Raw genomic sequence first — 22,176 nt, forward strand, 5'->3', positions numbered from 1 at the left:
AAGCAACAAAATAGCATAGCGCTTACTTGTTAGATCAACCAGTGCAATGAGTAGACTGAACTTTTGTTCATGATTCTTAATTATACTAAAAAAGATCAATTCTCTATCCAACCAAATGGATAATAACACTAAAAGAGACGTAGAGTGTGAATTCATAGTTAATGCAAAACCAAAGGGATAGGATGAAAAACATGCCTTTTATAACAATATGGCCCTTTTGGGGTAGAATCATTTAAAAAAATTACTATCTATAGTGACTCAGCTAAGTCACTGGAATCCAAATATTTTTTAGGAAAAGAATTTGCCAAAAAGCTTCATTAGCATGTTCTGTTTTTGGATCTCCTTACCAGATATTACATTAAAACAAGGAATAATTCAATAACAACCACATGTTAAATGCTTGGTCATATGTATAGAAATATCTAATTTATTCCAAGAAGTTTCTTAAACAATACTTAGTCAACTCTTTATCATAAATATTTTTAATTTTTTCTCCTACAATTGTAAAATCTGTTTTGAATGAGATATTTGTGAAAATACTTTGTAAACTGTTAATTATTTTAATAATTAATAACCTTTTTATGATACTTCTCTCAAACAGATAAGGACAGTACCTGGACACCTCATGCCAATGACTAATTTTTAAATGTAATCCTTATTACAATATTATACAATAGTAACACCAAGAATTATTCTAGTGCAAATGGAATATATTAAATAGGAAAATATTAAGAGAATTAACATGTTTTTTAAATTTATAAATCAATGTACACACAATAACTATATGGCAACAGTTATAGATATGCATAGATGAGCAATCAAAATTAATTATTAATAACCATTTTAATGCATCTTTTTCGGTGTGTTCTTTCTTTTGAATTGCCTAGTAAACTCATACTCAGTCATTACTTTGTGCTACTATCTATCTCCAGAATAGTTTCTTATGAAATCTAAAGAGACATAATGAAGGATTTGCTGTGGCTAATAATTTTCAACTTAAAATAATGAGTCTCCTGAGGATAGAAGGAGCTGAGGGCCCAATGGTGCAGTTAATTCTACTGTTTGTACAATGGAGATAGATATCAGGATAAGAAGAAGAAAATAAATTTCAGAAGCAAATTTTCAAGTTGTTTCCCTGTCAAGTAATTTCAAACACATCTTTTGCCCACTTGGCCCTTCATTCCATCTCACTACCCCATTCAAACAATGTATTACATGTACATAGAAAACCTCAAGGCTGATTTACATGTGTTTTTGACACTCATTTCAGTGTGGAGAGCTCTTGTGGGGGAAGAGAATTACAAAATCTAAGAGAATTACCTGTACAAGCTACTGTTATCCAACTTCCAGAATTAGTGTTAAAATAAAATATGCATCATAGAACATACTGATATATTATCTGTGTGAAACTTTAATCCTAAAATATTGTAATATGGATTATATGGTATGTAATTGGATTTGTTTACTGTTTCCAAAAAATGAGATTTTACAAATTCATTTTCATTCATACTTTTAGTCAAGTCCTCTTGATCAAGTTTATCCTCTCTTATTACAATTGAAGCACAATTCTTCTTACAGGCAATTATTAAGACCTTTTATTACATTTGGAACTCGACTCCAGGTTTCCTAAAGTTTTTTTAAAAATTTAGGATCCAAAGTCTACTTTTCTGGATACTAATCTCCTTGATAAAATCAACACCTCTTTCCCCGTTATAGATTTAAAGTTTTGTCTTTCAATTCTCTCTGGTTCATCTCTTTACCAGAGGATTCACATTCAATAAATTTCCAAGTCAACCTCCTCCATCAATGCCACTCTTTTCCTAGTCTAGGACCTCATTTCCTGTTGCACTGATTGTTGCAATGGCCTTAAATAGACAATTCCCAGGATTTTCCTTCTCTAAACCATTTCATTTTGCCAGATGTAGTCTTCTTAAAGCCAAGGCCTTGCACACTTTCAGTCCTGAAACTTCTATGCCTCACCATGTATAGAAATACACATTTTAAGATATCCTAGGTCTGGTCCCTTGGATATTTCAACACACACCTCCTTTTCAATCTTAGCTACTGTACCCACGTAGTAGTCAGCTTGGACATACTGAATTATGCCTTCATTTTGGATGCATCATCTTAAATTTGCATCATCTTTGCAAATAGCTTGTTATTAAGGAATGCTTTAGTTTCCCAGCTGCTCACCCTAATTCTATGCAAAGCAATGGCTTCTACAATGGGAATTTAATGCCTTGGGATTTTGAGGTTAGGGAAAAAGTCCAAATCAAGGCATTATCAAGGCAAGGCTTTCACCTCAAAGACTGTGGCATCCTGGGACTGGCTGTTGACTCTCTTTAGTTCTCAGTTTATCACATGGTCTGGCCCATGGTGGCATCTCCTGGCCTCTCCCTTCTCTTCTGGGTTCCACCCATGTCCAGCCTCTGCTGCTACCTCTAGCTTTCTCTGTCGGATATCATTCTCTTATGAAGGACTCCAGTAATAGGATTAAGAGCATCCTGACTGAGGTGGACCACACCTAAACTGAAGCAACCTCATCAAAAGGTCCTGCTGACAATGGGTTCACGCCCGCAGGAATGCATGAAGTTTAAGAAACTATGTTTTGGGGGTATATACAACACCAACCACCACAGGGAAACAAAAACAGCATGGATTTTTGGTCATTGAAAGAATTTCAAATTCCAGTTCTGACATAAGTTAATGCAAGCTTAAGAATCATGAGCCACAGTTTTATATCTATCAATTAGTTAATACCTAAGTTGACGGATTTTTGAATCATTAAATAAGAGCCCACATTCTAAATGTCTAATACTTTCACTATCTCATGACAGCTTTCCAAGATCTCGAGTCATCCTGCTCACACCTCCTTTGCATGTGGTGGTCTTTATGCCAATGATATACTTTACTTAAATATTCAAGTATGATTTTTATAATGTCTTCTGGAAAAATATTCTTAATTCCTTCTATTTTGGATTTCTTTAGTCATACTCCTCTCTTCCAGAAGCATATTGTCAAAGTACCATTTTAGCTCTTGTTGCCTTCTACATTAGATTATAATTTCCCAGGAGAGAAAGAAAGGTAGAAATTAGAGGAGGCCCTCCTGAAACCAAAAACAGAATAAATACACAGGAGAAGAATGCAGAAGAGTTCAGAAAGTGGAATGTATTATAGTGTGTGCGGTAGCTGTCATTGATGGAAACTGATGGAGACTGTAGGGGGTATGTACAATGGAATGGGTGAAGATGAAAACAGATTAATGGCAAGCAGATTTAGAGACCCCTTAAATGCAATGGACTTTTTACTTCTTTCTGTGTGAAATTAAATGAAACTTCAGTGGTTATTTAGAATGTTTCTAGGCTCTCTAAGCAAACTAGTTAAAACTCAACATAACAAGAGACATCAAGGTCTACAGTTAAATGGACACATCAAGAAAGGGTTAAATTTTTGTGTGTTTGGTACCAATCTTTTTGAAAAAGGGGTTTTCAGACCCTTATATGAAATAAATTCTAACATGATTAACTAAAATTCTCTTTATATTTAAGTTTCATTTTTGCCGAGGTATATTATTTTTTAAGGATTTAAAAAAAATTTTCTCCTTCCCTCCCTCCCCTGTTTTCTGCTCTCTGTGTCCATTTGCTGTGTGTTCTTCTGTGTTTGTTTATATTCTTGTCAGTGGCACTGGAAATCTGTGTCTCTTTTTGTTGCATCATCTTGCTGTGTCAGCTTTCTATGTGTGCGATGCCACTCCTGGGCAGGCTGCACTTTTTTTGCACGGGTTGGCTCTTCTTACGGGGTGCACTCCTTGCATATGGGGCTCCCCTACCTGTGGGACACCCCTGTGTGGCACGGCCCTCCTTGCGTGCATCAGCACAGCGCATGGACCAGTTCACCACACAGGTCAAGAGGCCCTGGGTTTAAACCCTGGACCTCCCACGTGATAGGTGGATGCTCATCAGTTGAGCCACATCCACTTCCTGCTTAGGTATATTATTGATATGTGCATCTCTTTGTGAATAACCTGGGCGGTGTATGTCAAACAATAAAAAGCTACAGCCCTGCCTTTTGTAACCATGCCAACCACTCCAGTCCTGAAAAGCCAATTAAGAAATATAGGCTCTATAGACTTTGAATGTTCAGAAAAGATACAAACTAAATATGTTGATTCAAGCCTACCTGGAATGTAAGAAATATGTGTTAACTCAAGCTTATCTAGCACTCAAACAAAGCACCACATAACTCTTCACTCCTACATCCTCTGTATAAAAGAAATCTGAAAATCTTATTTGGGCCTGGGTTTTTGAACTGAAAAGATACCCAAGCCCAGCCAGTTGTAAATAAACTTTTTCCTTCCCAAAATTTTTATTGAGTCCTTGCCTTCCATGTATACGCTGTTGTATAAGTCAAGAGAGGTTCAATTATTTGCATATAGAAAGGCTAGGACTCAGTAATATTTTTGGGAAGGAAAAAGAATTTATTCACAACCAGCCAGGCTCAGAGCTTCTCATACAAAATCTGAGCCCTGAACAAGCTTTTTGAGTTCTTTTTATACAGAGGAAGGGCCAAATGAGTCTTTGTTTCAGTGCTCAATAAGCTTGAATTAACGTATATCTTCCATATCCTAGGTAAGCTTTTAGCATGGACTTCATACAGTCTAGATAAGCTTTTAGCACATTTGGTTTGCATTTTCCCTGAATATTTAAAATTTATAGAGTTTGCATTGCTAAACTGTTCTTCCAGGATTGGAGTTGTTGCCATGGTCACCAAGGGCAGGGCTACAGTTCTCACTGTCCACACACACATCTTAGGACACACGCAGCTCAGGTTTTCTACAAAGAGATGAACAGCCTCCCCACCTATAGCCCATATCAACATGATTATTGAATCTCTCTGCTTCCACAATATTATAGGCACACATTTACCCAGGTGAAAATCTGAGCTCACTTATAACAATGTGAGAACAAAGTAAGGTATCTAATGTCATAAATAGACATGGGCAGTAGTTATCCTTATTACTTTCTAATACCCTTCCTTAAAACAAAATCTGACGTGGATTTCCCCACCACACTGCATGTAACTCTTCTCCACCCGTCCTCACTGCCCTTTTGACCTCTAGGACTCCTCCGAGGCCCTGGAATTCTGAGAGTCACAGTTTTAAAGGACATTGGATTTATGTCACAAAGCATCCTCAGAATCAGAATCCTGGATTTCACTTATTTTAATGATCATCTCCATTACCGCAGTGTTCACCTCTTAGCCTGCAGTTATTATGCTTTGTGTATCTGAGAATGTGTCTAATGTGGAGAAAATCATTGTTAAACCATCTTTATTTCTACCTTAAGTCTTTCCCAAAAGCATGTGCATGTTTTTTTAGCATCTTTACAACTAAGGACTAAACAGCCTTGTCTTCCATCTGTTCTTCAACAAAAGCCCATTGTTTGGAAAACACGAAATGTTTTTGATCAATAGTCTTTAAAAGGCAATGCAGAATGGCTTATAATTTACATCAAGTGTGGAGCATACTTTCACCTTCAAGTATAAGATCTGATTTTATTTCATCAAGCTTCCCAAATGTTAATCAAATGTATCCTTCATACTGGAGTATTGAAATAGCCAAAAATTGTGTAAACAAAGTCTGAAATCATGCAGTAGAAGTAAAATATTTCTATGAGTTTCCTTCATGAATACTCTGTTTCTTTATCTAGAGAATTTTCGATCCTTCCTTTAGAAAGTCCTGATTTTTCAGAGTTGGAATGGCACTAACTCCTGAAATGATGAATCTTCACAGTCTGTAGCAGTCATATTAATTTAGCTCAGGAAACAAGGATATATTAGGACAGCAACCAGAACATGCTTATCAGTATTTACAGATAAGCATTTGACACAAATATTGCCACATTCACCACCTAAAATAAAAAATTTCTGTGTTCTTTTGAATGGAAGAATATCTTAGAAAAATGACATAAGTAATAATAAAGGCACATGGCAAATTTAAAAGATTCATTATTGTCCTTGTCCTTCGAGTTAAAAATATTAAGTTGTATTTCTCTAAACCCCAGAGATCTGAAAATATAGGGAATTTTTTTCTAGATGGTATTTTACAACTTTCTTAGTGTACTAAAACTACTGAATTATACACTTTGTTATGACATGTGAATGTTATCTTAGAAAAACTGTAGTTAAAGAATACGCACAAAAATTCAAATTATATTCACTGAAAATAGCAGATAAATCAATGGAAACTCTGTCAAGATTTGTCACGGTAACTACAATTTATTGAATGCTAATTTACACATGATACTGCTAGCCATCACAGAGGTCTCTGAGGGCAATATTCTCATTTCCATTTTATACATGAGGGTCTCTTCCAAAGAAGATCAAAAATAATAAAATTGATCAATATATTATTTAACATCATGGGATTTTAATTTTCATGGCTTTGTGCATAAAATTTCAAAACATTTTTAGGAAATCAGTCAATTTTGAGAGCTACTTAGAATTCTTTCCAAACAAAATATACCAAAGTCTCTAAGAACTGGATCATACCAGGTGATCTGTCATTTTTCAAAATGGATCTAGGTTGCAGCTGGTTTTTGTTGAGGTAATATGAACTTTTTCTTCAGATAATTTGTTTAGAACTTCGTCATGCCAAACAACATGCTGAAAAATCAAATGACATTATTTTTTCTTACAAGTCTTCATTTCTTCTGGACATAATGTGAGGTTGAATTCTCAGCATATTAATTCAACACCAGCTACTTTAAATCCATTAAATGGTCCTCATAAATTTTAAGTAACTTATGGCAAGAGTTTGAGTTTTGAATGTGACCCCTAGAACCAAGTCTTAGGACTTTCGCCACTTGATATGGAGGTTGAACACTATTTGCATCTAAACTTTACATCAATAAAAATGTTTTCACACTGTCAAAGTAAATCCTGTTGCTTTCCATGCCAGAAATACATATAAATTCTTTGTCATGCTTATTCTTCCACAGGTTCAAAGAAAATCTTGGCTCCTTCATACTATGTACAGATATATTTCTTGGTTGTAGTTCATTACTAATATCTCTCATGGATTCAGGAGAGAGAAGATTAAAATATTAAAAGGAATAGTAAGGAATTTTTCTGTACATTTTCTCTTTTTTCTCTGCCTTTTACTATTCACTATTTAATTCTTTGATTAAAAATACAAAAGCACTGCACATTTCTCAAACATAAATTGCAATGCATTTTCAGGATTGATACAGTTATGTAAATTAAGAAAGATAAACTTAAAAGATTCATGGAAAGAGTCTCCTAAAGGACAGAATTTTTCATAAGGAATGTGCATTTTAGGAGAGCAGATGTAGCTCAAGTGTTTGAGCACCTGCTTCCCATGTATGCGAAGCAGACATAGCTCAGTGGTTGAGTGTCTCCTTGCCATGTCATGAGCTCAATCCCTGGAAACTCATAAAGAGAGAAAGAAAAAATGTGCATTGTACATACTACTGATACATATATATATATCGGCTGAAGTAACAGAGAGTAATGGAGTGCTTCTCAGGTGACACCGTGAAAGAAGCCAATAAATGAAAGGGTGTCATGTTATTTATGATGATTAGCTTGAACAATGAATTTATATTAAAAATTTTACTTTTTAACGGTTTCTATTTTGCTATAAGGCATGCAGCAGAGAAATATTTTAATATATTTTCACAAACACAGTATCCACACTGGTGTACACTAGTCTAATATAAACCTTGCCTAAAATAATTATTAAGAGTAACAGAAATGTAACATGGTTTGGAATGGGAATATTGACCCTGAGATCTGGGAAATTAGTAAACAAGAATGAGTTATTAAAGAGACCATGGTATATACCTAGTCTACTGTTAAATGATTTCCTTTGATGTCTACAGCTGTCACTTGGAGCTGAAAATCCTCCTCACCAGATTGCCCATCGCCCCCTTCATATCCTTATTCCTGAGTGTGTAGATGAAGGGGTTGAGTGTAGGAGTCACCACTCCATAGAAGAGAGCCATGAACTTGGGCTGGTCCTTTGAGATGGATGAAGGGGGTTGAAGGTACATACTGATGCCTGGGCCATAAAACAAGAAAACAACAATAAGATGGGAGGAGCAAGTCCCAAAGGCCTTTTTCCTTCCCTCAGAAGATTTCATCTTAAATACAGCATGTCCAATACAAGCATAGGAAGTGAGAATTAAGCACAGAGGAACAGCTAACATAAAAATGCAAACCACTGAGAGTGTGAGCTCATTAGCACTCTTTTCACCACAGGCAGTCTTTATGAGAACAGGAATCTCACATACCAAGTGATCCAGCTTGTTGAAACCACAGAGTGGCAACTGTAATGTGGTAGAAGCTTCAGGGATGGCGTAGCTCAATCCCCCCACCCAGGCAATGGATGCTAACAGGATGCAAAAACATTGATTCATGATGAGGGTGTAATGAAGAGGCCGGCAGATGGCCACATAGCGATCCAAGGACATAATAGCCAAGAGGAGACACTCCGTTCCCCCCATCATGTGGAAGAAATAGAGCTGAACTGCACACCCCAGATAGCTGATGGTCTTCCTAGAGCTGCCCAGGTTATAAAGCATCTGGGGGACAATGCTTGTGGTGTAGCACATGTCCAAAAAGGAGAGGTTGGTGAGGAAGAAGTACATGGGGCTGTGCAGACGGGGCTCTAACCTAGACACCAGGATGATGGAGATGTTTCCAGTCATGGCCATAGGGTATGTTATGAGAAGAAGAATGAACAGAGGAAGCTCCAGCCAAGGGCGGTCAGCGAAGCCTAGTAGAATAAACTCTTGGGGGTGGCTCTCGTTAATTAGTCCCATCATCTTCCATTTGATTCAAACACTTACACTATCGAAGTCCTAAGAAATATAGAAGGAGTTACGAAAAATGGAAAAACGTGATTATACATTGATCATCCACTCACATCTGGCAGTGGGTAGTAACCTTAGGGGAAAATAAAGCAGATAACCAAATTACCCTTTATCACAGTGGAAATTAAAGTCAATCATCTTAAGGAAGTAAACATAACCATTCTGAAACTGAATATCCTCCTCCATATAATGAGGGTGAAAATAGTTATTTCCTTTACTTGTGATGAAGATTAAATGAAAATCAGACGTGAATAAGTCTCTGAAATTCCAAAGCAATGGCTTTGAATCTTTGGCTTGCAAACTCAACCAGGTATGCTGTTAAAATGCATGTTATTGGTTCTTGTCTCTAGTGTCTGATAAAGTAGGTGTGTTTTTATGGGGCCCAAGAATCATTAGATTCATATGCAGAAATGCTGTTGAAAAGCATTTCTAAAATGTCAAGATTCAAAGTACTGAAGTGACGTTAAGAAGAAGGAGGTATTCTCGCACTTTGGTAATCATCAAGGTAGTCATCACCAGCTCCCTGCAGTTAAAGGAATGATTATGTCATCTTACAAGAATTAAGAACTCTAATTGAAAGAAATCTATCTTATTGATGTGAAATTAAGGAAGAAACTTATTTTTTTAAAATATTCAATTTGTTCAAGCATATACAGAGATTTGAACTACTTGACATAGGTTTTCCATGATTGAGAATTTTATTTTTGCAGCATTTTTTTTTTGCATAGAACTATTTAGTTCATATGTCAGGCATCTGAGCTTTCATGGAAACCTTATGCTAATTTGTCAGTCTTCTAGGAAAATTCCTACATGCATTTGTCTTATTCTGTTTTATATAAGACTTTGGATTCTTCATACTTAAAAATATATGTGTAAACCAAGGAAACTGTAGTCTGGAGAAAAGTCTGTGCCCTAATTCACTTCAGAGACTTATTCAAGTGAATAAATTATTTTAGGTTTTTTGGGACATGCTCTTTCCTTTTTTCTCAAAAAAAAAAAAAAGCACATTAAGATAACAAAAGTAACTAGTCAAATGAATTACCATTGTGACAACAGTTAGGTAATGAGACCTTTGTTAATGTTTTCTTCCTTTAGTGTTAAAATGTTTCATGTAATCAATAACCTTGTGTAAGATGGGAGTATTCAGATGGAAGTTAAGACAAGGCATCCAGTTGACAAAAGTTTGAATTAATCTGTTAGTCCATTAGTAGGGAAAGCAAAAGAGATTTTATTGGTAGAATTTAAAGAACAGTTTTCATATTTTTATTTTTTAAGTCTTTACAACTACCCAGTGTGTGCTCAAAGTAAGCTAATAATGGTAAAGTATGAACACTTCCCTTCCATTACCCTGTCCTTGCCCCTACAGTGCCTACCATGATAGGACAATAACGATAATTGCAGCTAATCCTTGAAGAGCATTTGCATGGCTCTTAGCTCATATTTCCACAAGCATTAAGTCATTTAATACCCTTTCCCAAACCCCTACACCACAGGAATTTTTAGTCCACCTCCTTCTGGATATTTGTTGACCATTGATTTCTATAGTCTACTAATAATCAAGGAAGTGCCAAAGATGGAAAAGTAATCAATGTCTTTATGAAGTAGTGAGGTAAGGAGATTCTATACATTTAGGATCTTAATATTCTGGAAAGAGCATCTGTACTCTTGGGATGTTTTCTGAACAAATGCTGCCTCTAACACCCTAATTAGGCTTTGACATTATTCAAGATGTTACATGAGCATGCAGAATTTATAACAAGCTTTGGGCTAAGTGAAAACTTCATGTCATGTCATAGGTGGGGTATGAAATAAAACTATGGTATGATTTAAACTAATTGTTAAAATAAGCATCCTAAAACATCTAAGTACCCAAATTATTATATACCTGCACTATAAGAAGCATATTGCCATTTATATAACACATTTGTGTTCGCCTTTCAAATTTTTTCCCACTGTGGACCATACTTCAATCTTTTAAAGATTAATTTAACATATGATTCTCTATATTTTCAGCCATAGCCAATTCTTTTTATCCCTCAAGTATGCTCTCATTAAATAAATTATATTTGTGTCATTTAGGAATTTGCTTCTATTATTCACCTTTTAAAGTGTGGTTTTGTTTGAGAATGGTGACCATCCCAGAGCCTCTTTCAATACTGAAATCTTTAACTTTGAATATTGCCTTAGAGAACCCACAGCAGGAAGGCCTAAACAATGTGATTTACTCTTGAACTTTATTAAGGTCTGTAGTTCTATCCTTAGGTTTGTAACTTTTGCCATATAGTTTTCATGATTTTACTTCTGAGATACCATGATTTTTGAATCTCTCACTTGCAGTGATTTTCTATCTGTATTTCACTATACAGGGAAACATTCCTCCACAGTTGTTTATCTTCACTTTAGGAAAGTGCTGTTGCTCCTTTCCTTTAGACATTTTCTTAGAGTAGCTGCTCACGTTTTTATTCTAATGCATCTTATGCATACAACTTTTTTTGTGTGTGCCATATAGTTATTTTATTTATGTTTACCATGTTATTTAGTTTTATATATACATGGCAAAAGATCACATGAAGAAATAAAAGTTATGCCTATCTGACCCTAAAGTATGAGGATGGAACACATGGACAAGTCGATCCATCACAATTTGACCATACTTTAAAAAAGCTAACATGGTGGAATGAAGCCTTTATACTTCTATTCAGGTATTTCACATTGGCCAGGTATAGAATTTAAAGAAATTTTATGATTTCAAGGTTGATTTGAGAGAGAGAGAGAGAAAGAGAGTAATTTATCACAAAGAAAAATCCTAGTTGCACCTTACAGTTACTGATTAGTTATTCCCAAGTTCAGAGAAAACTCCCTGGTATAACATGCTTTGTTCCTTTTATGTGTATATTATGTCCTATGTTTGCCCATGTTCAAACTTTTCCTAAAAACACATGACATTTAAAAAAAAATGTTTACTCACCTTATTTTGGGAAAAATCACACAATGGGAAGCAATTATGGAGAACTACTTTCAAATTTCTAAATGTTCCAAGAAAGCAAAACTGTAGTACACAGATGCATGTTAAAAAATTACCTACAGTTGCTATCAGCTGATAGTAGGACCCCAAAGAAAAGAAAGCATGTGTTAAGATGATAATAGATAAAATCAAAGATGCTTTGCTGCTGTGTTATTTGTATTATTTTTCTGGGACCTCTTGGGCATTGGATTCTGACACATCATTTGTACTTATCCCAGATGCATGACCAGATGTCCCTTGGGATGAAGGTCTCTGAGGAAATGTTTCTTAAATTCAGTCACTTACCTACTCCTGTGAGGTTCACAGTAAGTTTTTCCTGTTAGATTTGTCTTGAAATAAACTCAGTCAAAATAAAAAAAAAAAAACACCTAAACAACACTGCAAAACAATTTAAGGACACTGTTAGAGTAGAGAAAACTTGAGTAAATCATATTAAGGAATTTAAATATGAGTATTTTGAGCATCTTGCTTCATTCATTATTAGAATATGGTACGAAAGATTCCATTATTTTTATTCATAAAATAAAAGGGCACAAAGATGACTTGAATGGCAAGGAAAAAAGTCCAGCAAAAAATTCTATCTCTGCAATGAAATGTCTCAATGGTGGAGGTAAAGTGTAGAGATTAAGAAGAAATTGGTGTATGCACTGATAATGTATGGGAAGAAGAACATTTTCACTTATTAATATTAAATTATTAAATAATTTGAAATGGATGCTGAGAAAAAGAATGGTAGAATAAGCTATTATCTAATTTCAATAGTACTTAAAACAATATCCAACTCCATGCTGTATTCAAGGGATATACCTAAAACAAAGAGATTCAGAACATTAAAAATAAAAAGAAGAGCAAAGTTACCAGGCATATTCGATAGCAAGAAAATATGGGTCATGATCTTGATATTTAGCAAAGCATTGAGGCTGAGAAGTCCTAAATGGAACAGTGAAAGACAGTTTATAATGACAACGTTAAATGCTAACTGGAGATGAAACCCTGGGCAGGAAAAAACTGATTTGTGGAGCTATTGTGAGATCTTTGAATTTAGTGACTTTCCTTATTGTAATTTATGTTAACTGAGACATATCAGCCTTCCTTGCCCCTCACAGCCTATTTGTTTAGCTTTTTTTCCATTCCTTTACTTGTCATTGAATGTTATCTAAGATATTATATTTACAACTCTCTTTTACAGCCAATTTTGCTTACCTCAGCCAGCTTTTTGCAATTTTCAAGGGCCTTTTGGTCAGTGCCAGAGACAGACTTGAACCAGTAGCTCCTGTCACCATGCCTATCACCTTTGCCCTAAAGCTCTTTCTTTTATCAAAATCCAGATGTTATAACATTGACTCCTGGCATATTTTCCAGTCTGAGTTGGAAGAGAACTCAGCCCACTTGCTTAAAAATAAATTTTCATGTTTTTCTTGAACATTAAATTTCCAGTAATTTTAAAATGTCAATGTCTGACTACTTTAACAAAGGGTTGCCTCTATGGGTTTCTTTCTATATATATTTTATTATATCTCTTGGTCCTTTTGTATGCTTTGCCTCTTTTGACTGAATGACAGAGAGTTTATGTAAATATGTTTTAAGTTCTGAATGATGCCACACTTCTTCAAATCTCTTTGACTTTTCAAATCACTTTTACTTTTGGCTGACAGTTAGGGAAACAAATTACCTTAATTTTGAATGAGATGGAGCTGACGGGTGCAATCCTGATAAGAATGTATAATTATAGCACCCTCTTGGGGAAGAATTTGGTGTAAAAGACTACACATGCACCCACTCTATGACCCAGGCATTCAAGTCCAAGTATTTACTCTAGAAAATGAAAACATTTGCTCACATGAAGACTTGTACCTGAGTTTTCATAGCATTATTATTAAAAATAGCCAAAAGCCATGAAACAAACCAAGTATCTTTCAACAGACGAAATGGATAAAATATAAAGTATCCAAACAATGGGACACAACAGGAGAACAGGAATATATTACCAATGCCAGCAACATTATGGATAACTCCAAAATCTTTTTGATGAATGAAAAAGCTAGACCTCAAGAATGCACTCTGGGCGGCGGGCTTGGCCCAGTGGTTAGGGCGTCTGTCTACGACATGGGAGGTCCGCAGTTCAAACCCTGGGCCTCCTTGACCCATGTGGAGCTGGCCCATGCGCAGTGCAGATGTGCGCAAGGAGTGCCCTGCCACGCAGGGGTGTCCTCCGCGTGGGGAAGCCCCACGCGCAAGGAGTGAGCCCCGTAAGGAGAGCTGCCCAGAGCGAAAGAAAGTGCAGCCTGCCCAGTAATGGTGCTGCACACACGGAGAGCTGACACAAGATGATGCAACAAAAAGAAACACACATTTCCATGCCACTGACAACAACAGAAAGCGGACAAAGAAGACACTGCAAAAATAGCACAGGGAACAGACAACCAGGGTGGGGAGCGGGGGAGAGAGAAATAAATAAATAAATAAATCTTAAAAAAAAAAAAAAAGAATGCACTCTTTATGATTCCATTAGTGTGAAATTTGAGAAAATTCACACTCATTTGTAGTGACAAAAATAGATGTGAACTCTTTGAGTTAGAGGTTGGAGGGAATCATAGATTGCAAAGAGGCATGAAGAATTTCTAGGGAAGGGATGGAAATATTGTCAATCTTGATTGTGGTGTTGGTTTAATGGTTATAAATGCCTGAAGAATTTAATTTATACAATTGAAAAAGATGTCCTCTATTTTAAATTGGTATCACCTCAATAATTTTGATTATAAAACCTAAGTTTCAATCTTGCACAAACTACTGCTGTCCAGTCTGGAATTTCCAGTGTTAATTCTTGTTAAAACATACATCACAAAAAACTTTGGGTCCTAAACTATTTTAAAACAGCAGTATCAAATATAGATAGTAAATTTTTTTCCTTTGCTCTTCTATTTGGAATGTTAGCATATCATCCCTTAGTGGAAATTAATCAATAAATGCTATGCACCTTGATAACCAACAAAATGAGGGGAGTTTTGCATCATTTAAACAAAGGAATATTACCTTATTGAAGATCATGACTTTAAATTTAAATCAATGGCATAAAGATGCTAGACTTTATTTTATTTTTTTGCAACATTTTTAAACTTTATTACACACATATTTTTATATACAATATATATTACCGTATATATAAAATTTTTACATTATACAGATTTTTAATATTAATTAAAGAAGCTTTAGAGTACATAAATGTTACATAAAAATATAAGGAATTCCCACATGTCCCCTCCCTCTCCCTCCCACATTTCCCACATCAATAACATCCCTCATTTGTTACAAATGATAAGTACACATTGAAGCATTGCTACTAACCATGGATTATAGTTTACATTACAGTTTTCACACTCTCCTGCACAATTTTGTAGGTTGTGACAAGATATACAATGGCCTGTATCCGCCACTGCAATGACATGCAGGACAACTCCAATGTCTCCAAAATGCCTCCATATTGCACCTATTCTTCTCCTAACCAGCAGAACCACTGGTGGCCACACTACCTTAATATCAGTGATAAGAGTTCTTCCATTGTTAGAATAATAATAGGTCTATAAGAGAATAATAAATCTACTTTAGTCCATTGTTCCCCAGGCTAGAGGATTTTAGGCTAGTGATGCCCACTCTGCGTCTAATCAAGAGGGGCTTAGATCCCCTGGGGCAGGATGGCACTATCTTGCTGGCAGTTGCAGACACTCTCTGTTCCTTGGGATGGGCATGTCCATCATCATCTCCTTGCCAGTTGTCCTATGTGAGTCCAATGAACTAGAGAGTAGTTATTGTTTTTTTCACAAAACATTATGTTTTTGAGTCTTAAATTGATACATGTAATTCTATTTCATTTTTAATATGCAGTACAATATTTCACAGTATTACTAAACCACAGTTTTTCTGTTCATCTGCTTAGGACACTATTAAAATAATTTTGCAATAAACATCCTTGTGCATGTCTTCTTGGGTACATATGTAAGTGGTTTTTTAGTATGGGGACCTAAAAATGGAATTGCTAGATAGTACAGTGTATTCTCTACTTTACTAGGGATTGGTATTTTTCTATGAAGTGGTCACACCAATTTAAACTCCTAAAAATATAAGAGCTCCCCTTTTATTACATGACCACCAAAAGTTGGTATTATTAGACTTAATAATCTTGATAGATAGGAAATGATATCTTGCTATTGTTCTAATTTAGAGTTTTCTGATTATTAGTGAGGTTGGTTGTTTGGTAATTTTTGTAAATTTTGTAATTTGTAAACTTTATAAATTGCGTGATCATATGGATTGTCCACTTTTCTATTTTGTGTGTGTGTGTGTGTGTTTTGCTAAATTGTAAGAATTCTTTATATATTAGAGATAGAAATCCCTGGTCCATTGCAAATATTTTGACACTGAATGGTTGGGGAATGGACTACTAAACAAATAATTCAAGGACAACTGACTACCTACATGAACAATTAAATTCTTATTTCATATCTCCTCCCCCCAAATTCCAGGTGCATCTTTCAAAAATATTAAAGGAAGAAAAAGCACCAGAAGAAAATATGCTATAGTTTATTTTTACCTTCCTTCCTGCTCAGAAAAAAGGCTGAGTTAAGAGCAGATACTTGAAGGTAAAAACAGAGATCTTTGTGCTGATATTTTAAGAAGATAATAAATAAATAAGGATCGATGTACTGGTCCCTTTACCTGCATTGTCCAATTTATTTATTTTAAGACTTCCTGGATGTATGTTTGATAATTTTAGCCATTTTGTACACAAAAAACTAAAGCCTAGAATTAAGTAACTTTAATAAGGTGAAATAGCTAGTAAGTAGTTCATTTGGGTTCAAAACCAAGCAGTGTGAATACAGAACATATATTTTTACTCACCAGCAGTTAAACCATGGCCCAATTACTAAGGCCCATCTCTTATCTGATAGATGCAGCCTACCTAAGGAAACATAATCAATCTTATTAATATTGACTATAAATATTAGAGATACCAGGGAAAATAAACTTTTATTATGAACTTAAATATTTCCAGTGGATATCAACTGAATATGGTAAAATATGTGAGGTGCATTGGGAGAGATGAGTTTATTCACCTCTCTGATTATAACCAAGATTAGATTATGTTTTGTTTGTTTGTTTTTTTTTTAGCTCAGGACCTTAGGACCTTGTCCATGGGAATCAGGCACTCAATCACTGAGCTACATCTGCTCCCTAGATTATGTTTTGTTTGAAATAGTTAAGAATTGATGAGACTATTCATTATGACTGGATATTAATATTTTTGTAAATTTCATTAAAATTATGCACCGTCTTTTTTTTCTTGATCATTATAGGTACATATTAAAGAGTTGCATTGTTAGAGGGAGTTACATTCACTAAAAGGAGGCATCATATTCTCATTTTATTTTATTTTTTTAAAGATTTATATATATTTATTTATTTATTTCTCTCCCCTCCCCCACCTCCCCCCCTCCCGGTTGTCTGTTCTCTGTGTCTATTTGCTGTGTCTTCTTTGTCCATTTCTATTGTTGTCAGCAGCACGGGAATCTGTTTTTCTTTTTTTTGTTGTTGTTGCGTCATCTTGTTGTGTCAGCTCTCCGTGTGTGTGGCACCATTTCTGGGCAGGCTGCACTTTCTTTTGCACTGGGCGGCTCTCCTTACAGGGCACACTCCTTGCACGTGGGGCTCCCCTACACGGGGACACCCCTGCGTGGCATGGCACTCCTGGCGTGCATCAGCCCTGTGCATGGGCCAGCTCCACATGGGTCAAGGAGGCCCAGGGTTTGAACCTCGGACCTCCCATGTGGAAGACGGACGCCCTAACCACTGGGCCAAGTCCACCACCCTCTCATTTTATTTTAAACTTAAGTGCAATAACCAATATCAACTTTTATGTGATAGCTGCTATAATATTTTTACCACAATACAGTAAGTACAGACAATAAAATTGCAGTCATTATAATTGAGTAAAAAAGCTTTTCCCTAAAAAGAATAAATAATATTGAAATTTCAGGTACCTGGGAAGATACAATGGGGATTTTTTTAAATTTATTTTTTCATTTATTTCTCTCCCCTTCCCCCCCCCTCCAGTTGTCTGTTCTCTGTGTTCATTTTGCTGTGTGTTCTTCTTTGTCTGCTTCTGTTGTTGTCAACGGCATGGGAATCTGTTTCTTTTTGTTGCATCATCTTGCTGTGTCAGCTCTGTGTGTGTGTGGCGCCATTCTTGAGCAGGCTGAACTTTCTTTCCCGCTGAGTGGCTCTCCTTACGGGGCACACTCCTTGCACGTGGGGCTCCCCTATAGCAGGGGGCACCTCTGCGTGGCAGGGCACTCCTTGTGCACATCAGCGCTGCACATGGGCCAGCTCCACACAGGTCAAGGAGGCCCAGGGTTTGAAAGGAGGACCTCCCATGTGGTAGGCGGACTCCCTATCCATTGGGCTAAGTCTGCTTCCGGATACAATGCAGATTTATGGGCAGTTTTCTCTCAATATCCCACAAACCTAGTTGAAAAGAAACTTTATTTTTTGTTTTTCTTTTTTCTATTTTGTTTGAAACTGTTTGTTCATTCTGCAAAAACTTAAGATTTTCTACTTCCTTCAGCTCATCTATTTTTCCCTGTTAAAATACTGTGATTCAGTGTCTTTTGGTGAATTATTTCCCAAATTTTGATATTTATTATTTTCTACACTATCTACTGTATAGGAAGGCAATGATATACCAGAAAAAAATGTTTGGGAAATATTGTATTAAACATAGTTAAACAGTTTACTTTGGAGTTATGGAACACTTTAATATGCTAATTCATCTTCCAAACTTTCAAGAAAAAAATATGGCATTTCCCAAATTAGTTTGAATATAAACTACTTTACTTTTTTTTACTCACCCCTGCAAGAACTCTTTGAACCAATTCTGAAGATAGTTTGGGAAACGTTGCCTTAAAGATCAGCTAATATGTGACACAAGTTTAATAGTAGATAATGAAGACTGTAGGAATAATGCTTTTTCATTCGTTCACATATTTAAAATTTTGAGATCCTATTCACCTTGCTAACAAGTCAGGGTACAGAGGGAAGAAGAGACTGACGGTCCTAGGAGGGAAGAGGGAGGAGGGAGGAGGCCATCTAAAGGCATGAGACCTCTCAAGTGCAATCTCAACTGTGCAGGACAAGACCTTATGCCTAAGCCAGGGAACTGCTTCCTCCAACGCGAGCCATCCCCTTGTCTCCAATAATGCAGCACTGTGGTCTCCTTCCCTTCATGTCCACAAGGAAATATTTTTATGAAATACATTGAACAGAAATTGAAGTATGGATTAATTTATTATAGTTAATTAGCCACTGATTGTAATCAATGCATCCCTGCATTGGAGATTTTATGATAGGAAACAGCAGGTTTCGTTCTGGCCATTTTGGAGTGAACAGTGTAAATATACCATGGCATCAAGGACAAGCAGATGTATGAAGACCTTAAACGAATGCTCTTGGCTGTTTAGAAAAAGAGTTAAATATTTACCTTAGACACAAGTTGAAAGATGAAGGCTTTGGAAGGATGTGGAGCAGAGAAGTGTGAGAAAATGGCAGATTTATATTGAGGACAGTCCATATTAAGATAATATCAACAAAATCTCCTCATCTTCCCCACGTCATCAATCTTTCTATGTGATCACCACCATTTCAAACTTTATGGTCTCATAGCCAACTTTTAAAATACTCCCCCCACCCCATATTTTGTTCCACTTTATTTTTCCATTTTCCTTTCACTTAGCACCCAATGCTCTGATTCCTAAATGAATGGACTACTTCACCCTTTGACTAAACACATCTCATTTTCCTTTTAAGCAGTTTATATCCTAAATAACACTGAGTGACTCTTTGTGGTAGGACAAACCATTGAGAGTTTATCAGGATTTTAATCCTCAGCGTTTCCCTTTGAGAACCTAGAATTGCTTTCTTCAGGCAAATACTTCAAAAGGAAGGAAGGACATTGAGATCATGGGGTAGAAAGAGTCAGCTATTATTTTGAATTATTTCATTTCCTAAGGATCAGGCAGTGAATGTGTGGTTGGGAGGGATGATTAATGAATGGGAATTTAAACCCATTTAATCTTGCTGGTAATTCATAAAAAGCATTGATTAGCAACTGACAGTAGAATCATAGTTTATTTTAATAGGGAAGAAGCTAAACTGTAGTCTATATTACTTGTACTTTAAAAAAAATGATAGGATTTGATTTTTTTTTTTTTGTCTGACTGTGTCAGTCAATACACATTTATTTATCTCACTCTTTCGAATTCCTACAGATGGATATAGAGAAACTTAAGGACATGGTCCCCACTTGGGCAAATTGCTGACAAATTTGGGATAAGGATTCACAGTAGAAATGATATTGAATCAAAAATAAATCATAGCAATGTGATAAATCATACGAACATGAATTTTGCTAGGACAAGTATTGCCTATTTTAGGGAAGGTAAATCAAGAACAGTTGTAGAACAGGATATCTTCTGAGCCATATATGGAGCATGCGGAGTAAAAAAAGTCATGTTTGCTGTCTTCTCCAATGATACAATGAGATGAGAAGCCTTCTCATTGCCCCTTTCATGTTCTTGTTCCTCAAAGTGTAGATAACAGGGTTAAGCATAGGAGTCACCAAGCTGTAGAACAGGGGCAGGAGCTTGCTCTTTCCCTGGGAGTTAGTAGCAGAGGGCTGCACATACATAATAATTCCTGGTCCGTAGAAGAGAGACACGACAGTAATGTGAGACCCACAGGTGTTAAAGGCCTTCTTCTTTCCCTCTGAGGACCGAATCCTCAGTACAGTAGCTACAATGAACCCATAGGAGACAAGGATAAGTGACAAGGGCACTAGGGAGTAAACCGCTCCCATCATGGACAGAAAAGCTTCATTGAAGGAGGTGTCAGCACATGACATCTTGATCATCACTGGGACCTCACACAGGAAGTCATCCACCTTGTTGTTACCACAGAGTGGCAGCTGGACTGTGAGGGATGACTGAAGCAAGGAGTTGGCCAAACCACACAGCCATGCCATAGTGACCAGAAGCTTACAGAATTGTCGATGCATAATGGCCAGGTACCTCAATGGCTTGCAGATGGCAATATAACGATCCAAGGACATCACTGCTAAGAGGATGCATTCAGTGGCCCCCAGAAGATGAAACACATAAAACTGGGTTACACAGCCCCCATAGCTGATAGACTTCTCTGGGCCCCAGAGGTTCAGCAGCAGCTGAGGGATGGTGGTGGTTGTAAAACACAGGTCCAGGAAGGAGAGGTTGGCAAGGAAGAAGTACATGGGGCTGTCAAGTTCAGGGTCTGCTTTGGATACCACAATAATGGAGATGTTGCCCAACAGTGTGAAGATGTAAGTAACAAGCACGATGATGAACAGAGGCTTTTCCACCCAGGGCTGGCCAGAGAAACCCAAGAGAAAGAAAATCTTTGGAGAGCTGACATTACCTGGATTCATGACCGCCCTTTGTTTTGTGGGTAGATTCAGACAAAGGTGAAGCCTTGTATTTCAGTATTTCATTTCTCTGGTTGTTAATTCATTCAGTTAAATAACGTCAAGTGTGTTATAAGGAATTTTCTCTGTGATGCAACTTCAGTGAATTGTTTTGAAATTTGCAAGCATGAAAAATTGAGACCAAAGGTCACAAATAATTACTTTTGTAGTTCCTATAAAAGAAAGACCAATGCATCTCTATAATTGAGCTAAGAGATGAGATATAGCAAATTTTGACAGAATAATCCTTAGGTAAAGGAAACTACACAGTTAATCTTTTTTTAGGGAAAACAATCAAGTGCAGGAATGAATTATTTTAGCAGGTGTCCTGGAATCGCCTATGCTGACTTACCATGTGTCCACAGCCTGCAGGTCCTGACCAGGCTCTGGTTGAATTTATGAGTAGATTCAGGGTAAGCCCAGAACTGATTGAGCTCCACATGGACCTGCCTGATTTGCATAGACACAGAACCATATATGACTATTCTCAAGGTCTACTCCCTCAACCCTAGAATGATTTTGCCAACATAAAACTTTGTCATAAAAAGAAACATGCAGATGAAAGGAAATGCCCCTTTGCAGCATGTTAGTGCTTGACAATTGAGGAAAACAATAATCGACTGCACCGCCTGATGATATTAGACCATCAGAGGCATGGGTACTTGTAAACACATTTTGGTCTACGTTAGAGCATTTCACACTGTGAGTTGTAA

General features: G+C 36.5%; 2 protein-coding genes across 2 annotated transcripts; both read right to left on the reverse strand.

The window, feature by feature from the left end:
* Nucleotides 1–7,904: 7,904 nt before the first annotated feature.
* LOC101441096 (olfactory receptor 2B11-like) lies at nucleotides 7,905–8,843 on the reverse strand. Its single transcript, XM_004468791.1, has one exon. The coding sequence runs from the start codon at nucleotides 8,841–8,843 to the stop codon at nucleotides 7,905–7,907; it is 939 nt and encodes a 312-aa protein (XP_004468848.1).
* Nucleotides 8,844–9,338: 495 nt separating this feature from the next.
* On the reverse strand, nucleotides 9,339–21,427 carry LOC101410820 (olfactory receptor 2B11-like). Its single transcript, XM_012529101.2, has 3 exons — nucleotides 20,514–21,427; nucleotides 17,955–18,017; nucleotides 9,339–9,417 (listed from the first exon to the last, which is right to left on the reverse strand). The coding sequence occupies exons 1-3, from the start codon at nucleotides 21,425–21,427 to the stop codon at nucleotides 9,339–9,341; spliced, it is 1,056 nt and encodes a 351-aa protein (XP_012384555.2).
* Nucleotides 21,428–22,176: the final 749 nt, after the last annotated feature.

This window comes from Dasypus novemcinctus, chromosome 22 (assembly GCF_030445035.2).
Source record: "Dasypus novemcinctus isolate mDasNov1 chromosome 22, mDasNov1.1.hap2, whole genome shotgun sequence".
NCBI lineage: Eukaryota > Metazoa > Chordata > Mammalia > Cingulata > Dasypodidae > Dasypus > Dasypus novemcinctus.

Coding starts and splice junctions, on each gene's coding strand:
- LOC101441096 (XM_004468791.1), bottom strand. CDS start 8,843: ATGGGACTAATTAACGAGAGCCACCCCCAAGAGTTTATTCTACTAGGC.
- LOC101410820 (XM_012529101.2), bottom strand. CDS start 21,427: ATGAATCCAGGTAATGTCAGCTCTCCAAAGATTTTCTTTCTCTTGGGT. Junction 18,018..20,513: donor GGGGCAATGAGAAGGCTTCT/CATCTCATTGTA, acceptor AACTGGAGGGGG/GGGGAAGGGGAGAGAAATAA. Junction 9,418..17,954: donor TCCCCATTGTATCTTCCCAG/GTACCTGAAATT, acceptor CTTTAACTGCAG/GGAGCTGGTGATGACTACCT.